The sequence below is a fragment of the Cervus elaphus genome, chromosome 1 (assembly GCF_910594005.1).
Source record: "Cervus elaphus chromosome 1, mCerEla1.1, whole genome shotgun sequence".
Lineage (NCBI taxonomy): Eukaryota > Metazoa > Chordata > Mammalia > Artiodactyla > Cervidae > Cervus > Cervus elaphus.
The window spans coordinates 41,717,162-41,735,847 of NC_057815.1; the positions used below are offsets into that span (position 1 = coordinate 41,717,162).

The 18,686-nt window shown below is 44.7% G+C and overlaps 1 protein-coding gene across 9 annotated transcripts in view; it reads left to right on the forward strand.

Annotated features, from left to right (window-relative positions):
- Positions 1–4,748: 4,748 nt before the first annotated feature.
- CEP164 (centrosomal protein 164) overlaps positions 4,749–18,686 on the forward strand; it is a 74,401-nt gene continuing 60,463 nt past the window's right edge. For all 9 annotated transcript variants that reach the window (XR_006340674.1, XR_006340673.1, XM_043900082.1 and 6 more), the window contains exons 1-2: positions 4,749–4,897; positions 14,795–14,897. Coding sequence is in view for 7 of the 9 variants with exons in the window: in XM_043900082.1 (XP_043756017.1) it covers positions 14,816–14,897 (82 nt within the window). In the remaining 2 variants the exon portion in view is untranslated. The remainder of the gene's footprint in view (positions 4,898–14,794; positions 14,898–18,686) is intronic.

The following is an 18,686-nucleotide window of genomic DNA, read 5'->3' on the forward strand; positions in this document are numbered from 1 at the left end:
ACCTGGGAAAAATGAACAAAGAATATGAACAGATATTTGATAGAAGAAATTCAGATGGCCACTAAACATATGAAAAAAAGTTCAACTTCATTAATAGTGAAAGCACACAAAATAATATTTAGATAACCATCATCATTTATTTATTTTTGCCTCTCACATTGGTAATATTTGATGTTGGTGAAGGTATTGGTTGGACTGTAAATGACTCCATTTTTAGAGAGAAATGTGGCAATGTTCGTAAAAACATAAAAAGTGTGAACTCTGAGCAGTGTCACTTCTAGGATCCTATCTAACAAAAATCCAACAGTATTTCAACATTATGTACAACATCAAAACTTTGGAAGCAAAAAAATGATTATCAATAGGGACATGAGACATTCAATCAATGGAATCTTATATAACCATTATAAGGAGTGGAGTAACTTCTATGAGCTCACCCTCGAATGTTTATGACATGTTCAGTTGTTTGACATTGTAGAATAATATGTACCTTTGATCTCATTTCTGTAAAAATTAGAGTGTATGCACATGTGCATATACATGATTGCACATAAATTTACATCTGCATAGACATTAAAAAGTCTTCAGCAAAGGTGGGGACTGAAATGTCAACAGTGATTTCCTCTTGTCTGAAGTGTGGGGTTCTTTCCTTCCTTCTTTTGCTCATTTGTTCATTCAGCAAATTTGTTTAATGCCTACTACATGCTAAGCACTGTTTTAGGCACTGTGGACACAATAAATAAAATGGACAGAATCCCTATCTTCATGTAGCTTATGCATTCTAAGGTAGGAAGACAGACAATAAAGAAATAAAAATTATAGCATTTCAGATGGTGATATGCGCTTTGAAGATAAATAATGCAGAGAAGGAAGATGGAAAGGCAGTTTGAAATTTTATTTTTTTTAAAGGTTATTACTTTATTTATTGGCCCCACAGCATGCAGGATCTTACTTCCTTGACCAGGGATTGAACCCACACCCTCCACAGTGGAAGCATGGAGTCTTAACCATTAGATCACCAGGGAAGTCTCCAGTTTGTAATGTTATTTATTTCTTTAAAAAATTTTATTTATTTGGTGGCACCATCTTAGTTGCAACAGGCAGGATCTTTGGTAGGGGCATATGGGATCCCCTGCACTGGGAGGATGGAATCTTAGCCACTAGGCCACCAGGGAAGTCCCCCCAGTTTGCAACTTTAAGTAAGGTGGGTCAAAAGTGTAGAGGAAACATTTCACATCTCTACATACTTTTTGGAAAAAAAAAAAAAAGGTGGGATTGAATGTTCTTCTTATTATAAAGATGGTTTTCTGTATATTACAATAAACAGTATGAAAAGAGAAGAAAAAGTTCTAACAGTGGAGTTTCTGACTTGGGAGTGTGGCATAACACTTGAGAATAATTTGTTTTTTTCTCCCCCATCTGTTAAAAAAAAAATCACTCCTAAATGTTCATTCCTGACTGCAAAGGATAATCTACAATGTGTGAAATTCTGTTTTGCTTCCTCACTCACTGGATATATTATAGTAAGTCCTCTACATGTGAACCTCCGAGTTGTGAACTTTCAAAGATGAGAATGTGAAGACCTGATGGAATTGGAGGCCAGGAGAAAGAATGAAGAGAGACAGGAGGAAGATCTTCTTCCTTCCTTCCTTCTTCCAAAGAGATTCATGACACAGGTAATGGTAAGAGAATTTTGTTTATTTGAGGAGGCACTTGGTTTTTGAGGCACCAGATCTAAATGTAGAATGGTACACAAAGTTTATAGCAGTCATTCAGAATGCAATCTGGTGCCACCATGTTATCTGTGATGAGAAAAAAAAAAAAGAGCTACTGTAACCCAGATGCTTGCTCCTCAGAATAAAAGCGACAACAAACCTAGACAGTGTATTAAAAAGCAGAGACATTACTTTCCTGACAAAGGACTGTATGGTCAAAGCTATGGTTTTTCCAGTAGTCATGTACAGATGTGAGAGTTGGACCAAAAAGAAGGTTCAGTACCGAAGAATTGATGCTTTCTAACTGTGGTGTTGGAAGACTCTTGAAAGTTCCTTGGACAGCAGGGAGATCAAACCAGTCAACCCTAAAGGAAATCAACCCTGAATATTCACTGGAAGGACTGATGCTGAAGCTGAAGCTTCAGTATTCTGGCCACCTGATGTGAAGAGCCAACTCATTAGCAAAGGCCCTGATGCTGGGAAAGATTGAAGGCGGGAGGAGAAGGAGACGACAGAGGATGAGATGGTTGGATGGCATCACCAAATCAATGGACATGAGTTTGAGTAAACTGTGGGAGATGGTGAAGGACAGGGAAGCTGCAGTCCATGGGGTCGCAAAAAGCCAGACACGACTGAGTGACTGAACAACAACTACCTAGACATTACTGGATTGTTTTTTCAAGAGAGTAGATAGAATTGAATTCAGTAAGGAACCAGAACCTGTGCCATCAATGTCAGGTGTGAATCAAATTGCAGCTTGCCCTCCGTCTCCTATTGCTGATGATCCTTTAGCTCTACCATCTCCCACCTCTTCTCTCTCCTCCAGTCAGTAACTCTTCTTGCTAGTTCACTCGATGCCAGCTCCTAGATGCCAGCTGTGGTATTGTACTACTGTACTTTTTCAAGGTGCTATGACACTAAAAATGTTTTACTTTTTGTTTGTCTTTTTATGTGCATATTATTTGTGTGAAAAGTATTATAAACCCATTACAATACTATATTACAGTACTATATAGCTGATTGTGTTAGTTAGGTACCTAGGCTAATTTTGTTGGACTTCAGAACAAATTGGACTTAAGAATGGGCTCTCAGAACTCTTTCATATGTAGGGGACTTACTGTACTGGCATATCAATTGATGTGTCATTTTTGTTATTTTCCCCCAAAGACTTGCTTTGTTAATTATGTTTGCCTAAGGGCAGTTAGAAATTAGTTTGCATTTCTGAGTACAAATCTACAGGGAAACCTGATAGAATGCAAATTGCTTATCTGTGTGGGGTAACCTCATTAATCCTATAGTAACCCTTATTTTATTAGCTTTCCCCATGAGAGAGCTAGGGACACAAACTAAGGAATAAAAGCTAAGAATTTTGATGGCAATTAATGTCAGCTAGATTAATTGCAAGTTCTTGGATGGAAGGACCAAATCTATGAATGATTTATTGAACCCCAGTTTTGTGCAAGGACTGTGGTAGATGAACTGGTGAGTTCTCAGAGTCTCTTCCCAATCTGTCCCTTGGCCCCTCTATGAGACTTTTTTTGGGGGGGGGGCCTGCGCTCAGTCTTCATTGTGGTGCTCTGGCTTTCTCTAATTTCAGTGAGCAGAGGCTATTCTCTAGTTGTGTATAGGGGCTTCTCATTGTGGTGACTTCTCTTGTTGCAGAGCACTGGGCTCTAGAGTGGGCTTCAGTGGTTGTGAGACTTCTAAGGAGTGTGGAGAAGAAGAGGAGGCCATGATTTGTCCTCTACAGAGAGAAAGAAAAAAAAAGGAGTACAGGCAGGACTGCCATAGGAAAGACTTAAAGTTAAACACAAGGAATACATTCTAGATATCTGCTTTGGGATCCACAGGAACACTGGTCTGAGTTCCTCCTTCTGGGATCAGGCCCTGAGTGGTGCTGGGACTAGTTTCTGGGCTTAGCAGGAGCCAGAGGCATCTCCCCCATGAAGCCTGTCAGGAGCTGCTCCAGATGATCCATCTTTCTCGGCAAACAGGTAACTTCACTTTTTCGCTCCCTGGTTTTCCTATTTGTCTTGCTGATCATTGAACCCAGGGTAGCCAAGGCAAAGCTGGAAGATGATATAAGGAGCCATAGGAACCGCAGACATTCTTTATTCACAGTGAATAAATACACTGTGAATAAATACACATAAATAAAGCAAGGCAGATGTGCTTTACTCTCTAATGGCTGATTCAGCAGTGACAACTCAACTCGCCCACAAGAGCGTCACAGGTGGTGATTATATAGGACAGCCAAGCAAGCACACCACAATGTGCCGGATGGGTGCTCACAGTACCACACATGACCTCAGCTGTAGGACATGAGTGGAGTGGGATGAGAGAGCCTGACCACTGCTACCTGGCCAATTGTTCTTTCCCTACACCATTAATGTAGTGGCCAGAGCTGGAATTGTCCTAAATTTCCTCGGGAGGTTAAGGATATGTAAGAGAAAGGAAGATTTGCCCTTGTGAAAACAACTCTAAAGCCTTTGAAATTATTAGTAACCCTTCTGCTAGACAGGGTGTGTTGCGGGGCTTACACACTGTGCTACTTCTTCTTAAACAGACAATTTTAAATAGTTAAGACAGATATTATTATCCTCTTCTTGCAGAGATGCAAACTGAGCCCTGCGCTCCAGTAAAAAGATGGGTAGTGGTCTCTTAACTCCTGAGTGGCACGTGAGAGTCTTTTGTTTATTAAAGCCTGTAGGTTGATTATTGAGGATCAGTGTATTATTCACCTGAAGTTAATTATACTACTAAAAATGATGAACAAAAATTACCTTAGTTAATACACGTTACTGTTGATACTGTGAATGATCCTTTCCTGCCCGGGAAGAAATTGCCCCCATGTCTAAATTCAGAACCCTCTTTTAACTTCAGGCGGAAACCAATCTACTATATTGGACTACATTTCCCATCATACAACGGGAAACGTGCAGAACGCCTCCGTGATTCGACGGGACCTTTAACCAATCCGATGCCAGGCTCTCATTCGGAGACCTATTGACTACAGGTAGAGGCGGTACCCTCAGTTGCTAGGCTGGTACCCTTTCCGGAAGTGGTTGTTGGCCGCTGCAGGGCAACACCCCGGCGTCCCTGGAAGCGGGAGCCGGGGTGGTGCTGGGGAGGCCGCGTAGAGCCGGGAGCTAGCGCCCTGGGCCTCCCGGGCTGGGGGACAGGTGAGAACGCCCTCGAGGGAGAGGTTGGGTGGCGGGGAAGGGAGGGAAGCGGGAGAATCGAGGCACATTCCTGTGCCACCCAGCGGGATGTGCACGAGTGTGGGCGGGAACTGAAGGAAGAAGTGAAGATGGAGCGCTCAGTGCGGCTGTATCCAAAATCTGAGTGGCGGGAGGGCCTGGGCTGGAGTGCTGGCGGGGCAATGAGAGTGGGCCCTGGGCCACGAGTGTGGGCTGGCGGGGGCCCTAGCTTGTTTGTCCTGTTCGGAGTTAAGTGTGTAAGGCCGGCCTTCTAAACCTTGCTTGAATACTCCTCTCTTGGGGAAGCTTCCCCGGTGTCCGAATCCGGGCAGGCCCAACCTTCTGCCGTCTTTTGGTCAGCTGGGGAAGATAGTAAGTTTTTTTGTGTTTTTCTTTCCTTGCATTGATTAAAAAATCCACCTCCGTCTGGAAGTGCCCTCCTCACTTGCCTTCTACGACTCCTCTGTCTCTGCTTTTCTAGTCCCGCCCCCCCCTCCCCCCCCGCAATCAACCTTCGCAAGCCCCTCCTTTCTACCCACCACACTCCGTCTTGGGGCTATTTCACCCAGAGTTTCAGTTCCTATGTATTTAACAGTTACTCCCCAATTGGCTCCCATCTAGACCTCTTTTCTTGAGGTCCACTTGCTTACTGATCATCCCCAGCTGAATGCTGACCTAACCTTCCTGGTCCCCCAGATCTCTTCCTTCTTTGTAGCTCCTGTCCCAGTGAAGGACTTCATCCCTTCACTCACTTAGCCACGTCTGCACTTGTAATTCATTCATCTAAAATATGCTGCAAATATTTGTTGGGCATTTCCTATATCTAGGCAGTATGCTAGGTGGGGCTATTGGGCAAGGCATAGCAGTGAACAGATGATCACAATATACTGGCGTAAGTGCTCTGATTGTCCTCTTGTTTCTCCCTCACTTACTGCAGACATCAGATACTATTATTCTACCTCCTACAACACCTAGAATCTGGCCCTTTTCATTCTCACAGCCACTGACTTCGTTTATCATTTCTTGCCTGTGTTTTCAGGATAACTTTCTAAGTGCTCTCTCTGCTTCTGTTCTTGCCCTCCTCCAATTAGTTTTACACAGCTGTCAGAATCATCTCTCTAAACTACAGATCTGATCAGGCTGGTCTCCTTTGTGAAATCCTGTGATGGCTCCTTGTTATGTCAAGATGCAGCCACAATCCTCCCAAGCCATTTATCATGTGTTCCTTGCCTTCCATGGTACGTCTTTCTCCTGCCATTGTCCCTTGTGTGCTGGTCACTCTGCTTGAACTATTATAAAGAAAGTTCAGCACCAGAAAAAAAAATATTTCCTGGAGAAGGCCCTGAGGAGAACGTGGAAGACATTAGAGTTAATTATGTAGTGGTGATGAGCACAAAGGCTTCTCTTAGTACCTCAGTGGTAAAGAATCGGTCTGCTAATGCAGGAGATGTGGGTTTGATCCCTCGGTCCAGAAGATTCCCTGGAGAAGGAAATGGCAACCCACTCCAATTTTCTTGCCTGGGAAATACCATTGAGAGAGGAACCTGGCGGGCTACAGTCTATGGGGTCACAAAACAGTCACACGACTTAGTGACTAAACAAAAACAACAGATGAGCACGGATTTGGGAACATCTTTGGCTTTGAATCCCAGCCCTGCCACTTACCTGTGGGGCAAGTTGCCTCAGTTCCCTCATCTGTAAAATGGGGATAACAACTAGGTCTAAAAGGGTGTTTTTTTAAGAGCTTAAGGCTTTCGATTCAGATAGACATGGATGCATGCATATTCTGCTGTGCCATGTACTAGCTGTGAAACCTTGAGCAAGTTTAAGTTTTTTTTAAATTTGAGCCTCAGATTAATTTTTTGAAAAATAAGAGATTATAAAAATCTCTGTTTAGCAGAGAGGATGCGGTGAGATGATTTATATACAGCACTAGTACAGTTCTTGGAACATAGAAAGTATTCAGTGAATATAAGCTTTTGTTGTCTTCATTAATTCTCCGCACCTGCCGTATACTCTGTTCTGCCTCTTTGCCTTTGTACAAGCTGTGTTTTTGCCTCCAAATAACCTTAGTCCCTCATCCTGATGAGCTCCTTCTTAACTTTCAAAAGCTATCTCGATGGTCCTTTCCTATGCAGTGTTTTCCCTGATCTCCCAAAGTAGGATAGGTTGCCCTTGCCTTTGTATTCTGTTCTATTTTCTGTTACTTCCCTTAATGCACTTAACACACCGCATACTCATGTGTTTACACATTTGGCTTCATAGCTAGCCTGAGCTGAGGGTACCAGCTTTGTAGCCCTGACAGCACAGTGCTGACCATTCAATAAGTGGTTATTGGATGTCTGAATGGCCTTAATTTATATTCCCTGGTACTAGATCTGTCCCCTGGAGCAATGTAGACTATGCCCTTTAAATAAGTGAATGGTGAGATGGTTGGATGGCATCACTGACTCAATGGACATGAGTTTGAACAAACTCCGGGAGGTGGTGAAGGACAGGGCAGCCTGGCGTGCTGCAGTTCATAGGGTTGCAAAGAGTCAGACATGACTTACTAACTGAACAACAATAACAACAGCTAACATTTATTGAGATTTTACTATGTTTTGAGTATTTTACATGTATTGAATCATTTAATCCTCATAACCCTTTAGATAGACATTGTTGTTATCCCTGTTTTGCAGGTGAGGAAACTGAGGCAACTTACCCAGGTGGTAAGTGATAGAGCTGAATTCAAAGCCAAGAATGTTCCCAAGCCTGTGCTCATTACCACTACCTAATCAACTCTAATGGCTTCAGTGTTCTCCCCAATGCCTTCTCCAGTAAATCTTCTCTTTTCTGGTAGTGAACTTTCCTTATAATTGTTTGAGCAGGGTGGAAGAAATAATACTCAGGGAACCCTAAGTATGCATATGTGTGTGTATGCTCGGTGAGTATACAGGTGTGCTGAACTTTTTGGCTATGCCTGTTAAATTAGACCACATGCATAGGAAGGTAACCACGATGTGGGGAGACTGGGAACCAATGGCATGTGATGAAGGGAAGGGAGGTGGGAAAACTTGACTTGGAGTAGAGATGCCTTGGGTGCTCTCTGTGGGTCCAAAGGGTGGAACAGGACAAATGGGAGGAAGTTTCTTAGAAACAGATTTTTGGCTTAATGTGAGAAAGACCATTTAATAGTTAAGAATGATCTAACTGTGGAATTGGCAGTAATATCAGTAATACTGCTAAATTTATTTAACATATTTTGTGTATCAGGGACTGCGCTAGGTACAAGTATTGTTTCATCTTCAAACAGCCTTTTGAGGTAGATTATCATGGCTGATTTGAGTTATGTGCATGAGGTTACTGAGGCTTAGAGAAGGGGAAGTACCTTGCCTAAGGTCAAGCAGCTGGTGAGCAAGGGAGATGGGATTTAATTCGCCTGTTTCTGGCCCCCAAACTGGTGCTTCGACCGTTAATGCTACCTGACAAAGCACAGAGGAGAACTTTGGTGTGGGAAGGGCAGTTGGACCAAAGCTCCTGTGGTTTTCTTCTGGCTTTTGAGATTCCTCTGTTGTCTGTTAGTGGTTTAGAGCAGTGACCAAGCTCCTACCTTTACATAGCTTATTTTAGGCTTGGTTGCAAAATGCAGAAGGAGGCAGAGGCATGGCCTCAGAAGTCTGTGGTTTAACAGGAGAGGTAGAACACATTCCCATGGAAGAGGTCATGTGGAAAATTATATGCCTATGAACACAAGAAAACCTGTGTGCTTTGTCCTGGAGTGGTTGTAAGTTGACAGGAGAGGCTGAGGTTAGTCAGGGAGGGCTTCCTGGAGGAGGTATATGAGCCATTCCTTTTTTTTTTTTTTTTTTTGCTAGATTCTGGGATTGGCAGGAGATGGGTGAGGACAGTTGGGTGACCCTCCCCCAAAGCTCTGTGGCTCAGTGAGTGTTAGGCCTGGTGGCACACCCATGTCATCAGGTTTCATCTGCTTCATTGGTAAGGGCTGCATGGAGTGCAGTGTGGATGGTCCTGAAGCCTCGTCGATGGTGCCAAGGTTGACAGTGCTGTCCCTCAGGGTCTCAGGCTTGGTGGGAAATGTTAGGACACGTGTCGTGTATTTGCCGAAGCTGACCTCAGGGCTGTTTTCTTAGACCTCTCATCTTACCCCCTCTCGCCCAGGTTATCATCGGCTCTCATCTAGATTGGCTCATGGTTTCCTCCCTAATCGCTCTGCAGCTAGTCTGATTTTCTTCTTTCCAGCCTGGCCTCCGTTCCTGTCTGTATTTCCAGTGGCTCCTGGAGTAACCTCTTTCAAAATGTGTATCTGGAAAACCCTTTCCTGACTTCCAGCTCTCTGGACCTTCCAGGCCAAGTTCTTGGCGTGACCTGGCTGCCACTCACCTGCCCAGCATCGTCTCCGACAGCCCTTCTCCTCACTTGGTGTTCTTTCCTGTTGGAGGGCCTTTGCACTTGCTGCTGCTTTGTTAGAACACCTTTTTTTTTTTTCTTTCTTTCTTTTTTAAAATTTTTATTTATTTATTTATTTTATTAGTTGGAGGCTAACTAATTACTTCACATTTCAGTGGGTTTTGTCATACATTGATATGAATCAGCCATAGATTTACACGTATTCCCCATCCTGATCCCCCCTCCCACCTCCCTCTCCACCCGATTCCTCTGGGTCTTCCCAGTGCACCAGGCCCGAGCACTTGTCTCATGCATCCCACCTGGGCTGGTGATCTGTTTCACCATAGGTAGTATACATGCTGTTCTTTTGAAATATCCCACCCTCACCTTCTCCCACAGAGTTCAAAAGTCTGTTCTGTATTTCTGTGTCTCTTTTTCTGTTTTGCATATAGGGTTATCGTTACCATCTTTCTAAATTCCATATATATGTGTTAGTATGCTGTAATGTTCTTTATCTTCCTGGCTTACTTCACTCTGTATAAGGGGCTCCAGTTTCATCCATCTCATTAGGACTGGTTCAAATGAATTCTTTTTAACGGCTGAGTAATATTCCATGGTGTATATGTACCACAGCTTCCTTATCCATTCATCTGCTGATGGGCATCTAGGTTGCTTCCATGTCCTGGCTATTATAAACAGTGCTGCGATGAACATTGGGGTGCACGTGTCTCTTTCAGATCTGGTTTCCTCAGTGTGTATGCCCAGAAGTGGGATTGCTGGGTCATATGGCAGTTCTATTTCCAGTTTTTTAAGAAATCTCCACACTGTTCTCCATAGTGGCTGTATTAGTTTGCATTCCCACCAACAGTGTAAGAGGGTTCCCTTTTCTCCACACCCTCTCCAGCATTTATTGCTTGTAGACTTTTGGATAGCAGCCATCCTGACTGGCGTGTAATGGTACCTCATTGTGGTTTTGATTTGCATTTCTCTAATAATGAGTGATGTTGAGCATCTTTTCATGTGTTTGTTAGCCATCTGTATGTCTTCTTTGGAGAAATGTCTGTTTAGTTCTTTGGCCCATTTTTTGATTGGGTTATTTTTCTGGAATTGAGCTGCAGGAGTTGCTTGTATATTTTTTGAGATTAATCCTTTGTCTGTTTCTTCATTTGCTATTATTTTCTCCCAATCTGAGGGCTGTCTTTTCACCTTACTTATAGTTCCCTTTGTAGTGCAAAAGCTTTTAAGTTTCATTAGGTCCCATTTGTTTAGTTTTGCTTTTATTTCCAATATTCTGGGAGGTGGGTCATAGAGGATCTTGCTGTGATTTATGTCGGAGAGTGTTTTGCCTGTGTTCTCCTCTAGGAGTTTTATAGTTTCTGGTCTTACATTTAGATCTTTAATCCATTTTGAGTTTATTTTTGTGTATGGTGTTAGAAAGTGTTCTAGTTTCATTCTTTTACAAGTGGTTGACCAGTTTTCCCAGCACCACTTGTTAAAGAGGTTGTCTTTTTTCCATTGTATATCCTTGCCTCCTTTGTCAAAGATAAGGTGTCCATAGGTTCGTGGATTTATCTCTGGGCTTTCTATTCTGTTCCATTGATCTATATTTCTGTCTTTGTGCCAGTACCACACTGTCTTGATGACTGTGGCTTTGTAGTAGAGTCTGAAGTCAGGCAGGTTGATTCCTCCAGTTCCATTCTTCTTTCTCAAGATTACTTTGGCTATTCGAGGTTTTTTGTATTTCCATACAAATTGTGAAATTCTTTGGTCTAGTTGTTAGAACACCTTTATCTCCTCTCTTTGGTGACTACCTATTCATTCTTCACTTTTCAGCACGGGCTTCATCTAAATCAGGCACATATCCTTCAGAGCTCTTCCCCAGTTAAAGTTATACACTTTTCTGTGACTGGTTTGTCTCCTTGCCTCACTAGACCAGTTCCAGGGGAGTAGCAGCTGAATCTGTTTTTAATCGCCTCTCCAGTGCCCAGCAATAAATAAATATTGGATTGGCCAAAAAGTTCATTTGGGTTTTTCTGTAGGATATTAAGGGAAAATCCAAACGCACATTTTGGGCCAACCCAGTATTTCTTGAATGAATAAGTGATCTCCAGCTGCCATTAAACGAATATGGTTTCTCTTCCACTACCTTCCTCAATCCTGCAATCCCTGTTCTTTTCACCCTGTCCTTGCCTACCTCTTTCCTGAAGCCAGGAAATAGACCTCCCACATTTTAATTTTTTTTCCGGCAGAAGATTTGTTTGACGTTTGAGTGATTCAGGAATTTAGATTTTCCACATTCTTCCCGAACTTTATAAATAGTTTAACACAGACAGTTCTGTAAGTAGCTAATGAGGCATTTTGCCAGGAAGACAAGAGATTTTACCTGCCCCCTCTTTCTGGAGATGGCACGTGTCTAGGGATAGGGAAGTCTGTGAAAGGCAGAACTTCTCAGATTCCCTGAGTTAGTTGGTGTGGTGCCTTGTATAGATCACTGCCTGTTGAATTGAATAAGGAACAGCCTGATGTTTAGGCCACTGTGATTCCTCCACCCATAGAGATCCTTTCTTCTTTCCTTTCCCTCTCCTCTCTGACTCAGGATTAATGATTCTGAGATCTCTTTAAGCCACCAGCCTGTGGACCACGTTCTGCTGCCCTGGTTCTCAGTACTTCTTGCTTTGCTTTTTCCACGTCAGAGCCCTACTTACGGTAGACTGCATGGGGGGCATTACAAGCATTACATCCATAGGTGTTACGTGTTCTTCGGGGAGGGAGAGAGCATCTCACTTGGGCTTAAGTACTGCCGGGAAGAGTGCTGCTTTCTTTAGCCTTTCTTCCTGAGGCCCTAAGTTACTGCTTGGAGGTGCCATGGTGGGACTGATGGGTGGCAGAAGGTCGGCTCCATTGGGTCCAGTGACAGACACAGGGAAACATCTTTTTTAAAAAGCGTTTTTGCTTATTTTTGGCTGTGCTGGGTCTTCGTTGCTACACCTGGGCTTTCTCTAGTTGTGATGAACAGGGGCTGCTCTCCAGCTGCAGTGCGTGGGCTTCCCATTGCGGTGGCTTCTCCTGTTGCGGCGCACAGGCTCTAGGGCACGCGGTCTTCAGCGGTTGTGGCACTTGGGCTCAGTTGCCCTGCGGCATGTGGGATCTTGCCAGACCAGGGGTCGAACCTGTATCCCTGGCATTGGCAGGTGGATTCTTCTCCGCTTTACCACCAGGGAAGTCTGGGAACCATCTTTTGTGAGTCCTAAGGCAAGACACCTCCCTTGTCCATCTCTCACCTGCCAGGGCGCAGCGAGGGCTACGGAATGGTCCTTCAGAGATCCTTTGTGTTTATCAGGGACCCCCCTCCAGAGTCACTGACCTGGCCATTTCCTGACCATTCTTTATGAGCTGTATCCCGGCCTCCTTTCTGACGACCAGGTCTGTCTGCTCACTCCCCTGCTGCGATGGCTGTGTCTTGCTCGCCGCCCCAGGTGAACACTGCCTGCTTCTGAAGAGGCGGCTGCAGGAGATGTCAGAAAGTTCCTCCAGGCTCCCTTTGGTCACAATGGGATGGCTGACATTGCCTCAGTGGGGCTGTCTGCACAGGCTACAGGCTGACTTGTCCTGACGGCATCAGGCTTCAGTGTGCGAGCTCCCACAGGGGACTGGTGCTGTGACCTGGGGTCCTGAGGTTGTTGAAGGAGTAGGGATGCGAAGGGAGGAACAGGTCTGGAACCACACCAGCCTGTCAGTTGAAGAATGTGGTACTGCCCCGTCCCTGAGCTAGAAACCTTGCATTCAGGTTGGGTTCCTTTCCACTCTTCCTGCCCCCGCCCCACCCCATCCTGGTCCGGTTGATAGCTTAGGTGAACAGTGTGGGATTCGTGATCTCTGAAGAAGATTTAACTTGGGGACCAGGGACCAGGCTTGATCACTCAAGAACTTTTGTGTAGCAGAGTTTTATTCAAGTGAAAAGGGACTTCGAAAGCTTCTGACATAGACATCAGAAGGGGAATGGAGAATGCCCCTCTTGCTAGTCTAAGCAAGGGAGTTGTATACTTTTTAAATTAGTTATTACAATAAATCAACAGAATGTGTCAAAGTTGTAAAGATCTTACTAGACCCACTCCCATAATTTACATTTTTAAGATAACAGGATTAGCCAGAAGGTTTTCAGTAAGGAGAAACTGTCTTCAAGCAGGATACATTGTTGTTATATTATCCTTATTACAAAGTTTAAACTGAGTTGTTTGCTATGTAATCATCAGTTCCAGGCTTAAAGAGAAAAAAGTGTTTTAGGTGCCTAAGACTAAGGAATGTAGAGAATAAAAGGTGTTTGTCCTTTCCTCCTCCTCGAGAATTCCAGACCCCTATCTCAAGAATTCCAGAGCCCCAGACCTGCCTTTCGCCTCAGGAATCCCGGCTTCCTATCAACCTGCCTATGAATTGACTCTGTCTCTGTTAAACCTAACATCACATCGTCCCTTATGTCTATCCCTATTTCTCCATTCCCACTGCTTCTGCCCTAGCTGAAGCCCTCATCATCTTTCCCGGGAACCGTAGCCTCTTTAGTGATTTTCCTGACGCTAGTCTCTGATTTCTCCAATCTGGCCGGGCCACTCCTGCCAAAGTTCTCATCTTGAAAAAAAAAAGGCCACTCTGTGTTACTTTCTTCCACCAAAGCCCTCAGTGACTCCCCTCTGCTACAGGGCAGAGTCAAGGCCCTTCCCATCCACCAAGCTCTCCATGACCAGGCTTGGCTTCCCCGTGGTCCCTGCCATGCATGCTGGCGTTGGCGCTGCATAATGCCTTGCCTCAAAGGCTGTTCCCTCTGCCTGGGTTCTTCTCTCCGCTCTCAGAGCTCTTGTTAGCCTTCTGTACCCGGTTCCTTAACAAAGTCTGCCTTCATCCCTGCACTGGGAGTGTGGGACCTCTTTCTTAATACTCCCCAGAGCAGAATGTGTTTTTTCTCTTCTGCCTCCTACTGCTGGTGAAGCTGTGTGCCTGCCGCCACTAGACTGTAAGCTCCCTGAGGGCTTCGCTGAATGTCAGTAAGGATGTGCAAATAGGGCCACATGTTGAGACAGCCTGAGCGCACTGGGGGACATTGGTGTATGGGGGTGCATGTGCTGCTAGTTATTTTGGTGTCTCACTAGGGTTTTCTAGCAGGGGTCAAGGCTGTTAGTTCTTACTCATCTTTGTGGGCAAGTGTATGACATCAAACCCTTGAGAGAGCTGGGTTTCCAGAACTTTTGTGGTCCATGGAGTCTTCAGCAAGGCTTTGGGGGAGGTGTGTCTCCAGGAACTTTTCCAGGTACAGAGCCTAAAAGGCCTGTAAGTTCTGAGCTGTTGGTTCCCTGTTCCACTCTCCCCAATGTCTGGAAAAACCTCCTTTCTGGCCCAGCTGGCCTGCAGGACCTGGGCTGCCCAGGTGCCCCAAGACCAGCTCAGCTTCTCTGCTTCTAAGCTGGGGCACTGATTTTTCTCTCTGGGTTGGGGATCTAGGCGTTGGAGCTCAGACCGATCATGGCCGGCAGACCCATCCGCATAGGAGACCAGCTGGTTCTGGAGGAAGACTATGATGAGAACTACATCCCCAGCGAGCATGGTAAGAGGCCCCGAGGGTGTCGTGCTGGTTCTGTGAGGGCAGTTGTTGCTGATTTAATTTTCGTCCTTCTAATGTAGAGGAGGGAACGTGCACGGGGCTGCTCGGTATCTTTGGGTTACATCCACGGCTGGCAAACTATAGCCCATGGGCCTCACCTGGCCTGTAGCTTGCTTTTGTAAATAAAGTTTTATTAGAAAACACCCACACTTACTTGTTTATATGTCATTTATGGCCGCTTTCACACTGTAGGGGCAGTATTCAGTCGTTGTGACAAGAGACTGTACAGCCCACAGAGCCTAAAATATTTACTTTTTACAGAAAAAGCTTGGTGACCTTGGGTCAAATCAGTGATTAATTTTAAATGAAAATATGGTAGAGGATATCATAAAATACAGTATGTCCTGAGGCTAGGGGAAACTCGGTTTTTTTTCTTTTTTTTTTTTTTTCTTTTTTTTCTGACAACAGCAATGACCAAAGGTCATTTCTTTGGGCATCTTGTGCCAGAGTGAGAATCCCCTCTCCCTCACTCATTGGACAGGCTGAAGGGCCCAGAGTCATGGCTATTTAGCCTGTGGTCCTCCCCAGTGTGCTCCCTCATTTCCTTACACCTTAGTATCTTCACATTCCTCCCCCTTCCTCCACCCCTACTGAACCCCTTCCTCTTATTGAGGCTTTTGGAAAGCCTACATTCTTATCTCTTTCAGGCCTCAGATGATTTTAATTCTTCCTCAGGATATCACTTTACAGCACCCTCTCAAGAGTGCTCCCTTCATTCCACCATAATCTCAACTGAAAAGTCCATGGGGGCAGACACTCTCTGAGTTCCCCAGAGCAGTCCTTCCACCTACTTGTAAAACTCCCTTCCATCCTAGTCAACTGCCTTCTTCTTCCCTCATCCTTTTCATCTATCTCTTATTACTAAAACTCTCTTATTTATCTAGGACTTTGGCAAGCATCCAACTACCCTGCTAACATCTAACTAACCAATGTCCTAATCAACGTTTTAGCCTCTTACTTCCTTGAGCTCTTTAATGTAAACCTCCTTCACTTCTCTTTTCAGTTCAGTCACCAGACCTAGACCATTTTCACCATCTAGAACCATTCTACCTATGAGACCTTAAACTCCAACAACCTAGTCGCTGATCACAATAGCTCTTGCTCTTCCTGAGCATGCTCTTCAACCTCATTGAACTCTCCAAGCTCTGCTCCCTCAGCCCAGCTGGTCATCCTAGTTTCCCATCGCTTTAAGTAACAACATCACTAGTGCTCTAATTCCCTTCCCGTCAATGCCTGACCTTGCGTCAACCCAGCCATCCCAAAGCTATGTTACATGGGGTTGCTTCACTGATCATCATCTTCAGGGCCACCCTCAGTCCTTCTTGTCACTTCCTTTCATGTCAGTTTCCTCTTCTGTGGTCCTTTAAAGTGAAAGTGAAGTCGCTCAGTCGTGTTTGACTCTTTGTGACCCCATGGACTGTAGCCTACCAGGTTCCACCGTCCATGGGACTTTCCAGGCAAGAGTATTGGAGTGGGTTGCCATTTCCTTCTCCAGAAACTCGGTTTCTTAAAGTGTGTTAGTCGCTCAGTCTGTCCAACTCTTTGCAACCCATGGACTGTAGCCCTCCAGGCTCCTCTGTCCTGAAATTTTCCAGGCAAGAATATTGGAGTGGGTTGCCATGCCCTCCTCCAGGAGATCTTCCCAACCCAGGGATTGAACCCAGGTCTCCTGCATTGCAGGTGGACTCTACAGTCTGAGCCATCAGGAAGTGGTTGTGTTTTTTTAAAACAACAATAGCATTATTAGTAAAAATAACAACAAAATTTATTGAGTGCTACCATGTGCCAGTCTCTGTACAAAAGAACTTTACATGTTATTTCCTTTTCAACCCTCATAGCAACTCCATGATTGAGGCACTATTATTATCCCATTTTACAGATGATGAAACCAAGGCACCAAAAGGTTAAGTCACTTCCTAATAGTCATACAGTTTACTATAGGGCAGTGAGGATCCACACCCAGGTCTTCTAGTTCCAGGGCCTCACTGTGAAACACCATGCTATTTTGATGGGTGAAGATTTCTTTGAATTTCACCTGAGTTGCAGACCTAGACACACAGATTTTGCTTATAGTTCAGATGGTTTGTGAGCCAGTTTGGGGGAAGAACTGTTGTGTCTGTGGATCTGATAGGATAAGATAGCATTTGTTATATAGCATAGGATTATTGTTTGCTTGCCATGAAGAAATTCAAATTAAAAAAAAAATTTTTTTTGGCCACTCTGTGTGGCACCTGGGATCTTAGTTCCCAACCAAGGACCAAACCTGCACCCCCTGCAATGGAAGCACAAAGTCTTAACCACAGGACTACTAGGGGAGTCCCGCTATGTAGAAATTTTTAATCTTTGTGTTAAATTTATAAGTCAGTTCTCATATGGCCCCTGAATTTTGATCATAGTTAGAAAAGCTCCCCTGCTCTCAGATTTTCCTCGGGTTTGTCTCCACACTGTTCACTGAATAACTCATCCTTCACCCACTGGTTGAGTGCCACATTTGTGCATGAGGGTCTACTTTCTCTTCTATTCTTTGAGGCTGTCTGTTCATACAGAGCTGTGCTCTGAATTACTGAGGCTCAAGTTATAAGCCTTCCAGTATCTAGTAAGGCCGAAATGCCCTTCTTCTTTTTTCAAAGTTTTCTTGGTTATCTTGGGATTGTCTGCTTTATCTCCCCATGGACTTTATAATCACCTTGTCTTTCTGGGGAGGGCTGTGTATTGGGGAACTGTTAGTAGAAAAAAATTAGAGAAAATTGTGTTAAATTTATGAATGAGCCTGCGGAGGATTGCCATCTCTGTGCAGTTAAGTTATGCATCCAGGTCAACCTGGGGGTTCCTATCAAAGAACATCTATTCCTTTCCGTTTGCATCTTTTTTTGTTTTCTTCAGGGGTGACTGGAAGTTTCCTTCATTTTGATTTTGCACACCTCTTGCTCAGTTTTTTTCTTTTTTTTGGCTGTGCTATGTGACATGTGGGATCTTAGTTCCTCAACCAGGGATTGAACCCACATCTCCTGCTTTGAAAGTGTGGAGTCTTAACCACTGATCCATCAGGGAAGTCCCCTCAGCTTATTTCTTAAATATTTTATTCTTTTTGGTTTGCTGTTGTGAAAGGGGTCTAACTTTTTTTCAGGATTTTTATTAAAAAACCTCTCTTCTGCTCAGTCCCGTGCAGACATCCTGAGTTGGAGCCCCCATTTTCTGTTCCTGGGCTCGCAGCCGCTTCCCAGTCTGCCTCCCTGCTTCTCCTCCTCTGCCTGCAATCTGTGCTCCACTTAGCGCCAGAGTGAACTTGCAGTGTGAAGCGGATCCTGTCAGCGCTCTGCTTTTTATAATCTTCCATGTGATCTTGCACTGTTCTCAGCACAGCGCCCTCAGTGGGATGCGCAGGACTCTGTGTGACCCGGCTCTGCCACCTGGCCGGGCTGGCTCAGCGCCTGTCTCCCCCTGTACTAGGCACACGGCCTTTCTGGCCATCCCCAGACAGCCCAGCCTGCTACGTGTCGCAGGCCCTTTGCACCTGCTCTTCTGCCCAAGAGCTCTTTGCTCGCTGTTTTGCACGCCTGGCTCCTCTGTCTCCCACAGAATTAGTTAAGCGTCACCATTCTGAGAGATTTTTGGACCACTCATTCTAAAGGAGTGCCCCTCCACCTCGACAGTCTCAGTCTCGTACCCCGCTTACTGCCTTCATTATGTTTATCAGAAGCTTTACTTCCTTGTATATTTATCTGTCGATGT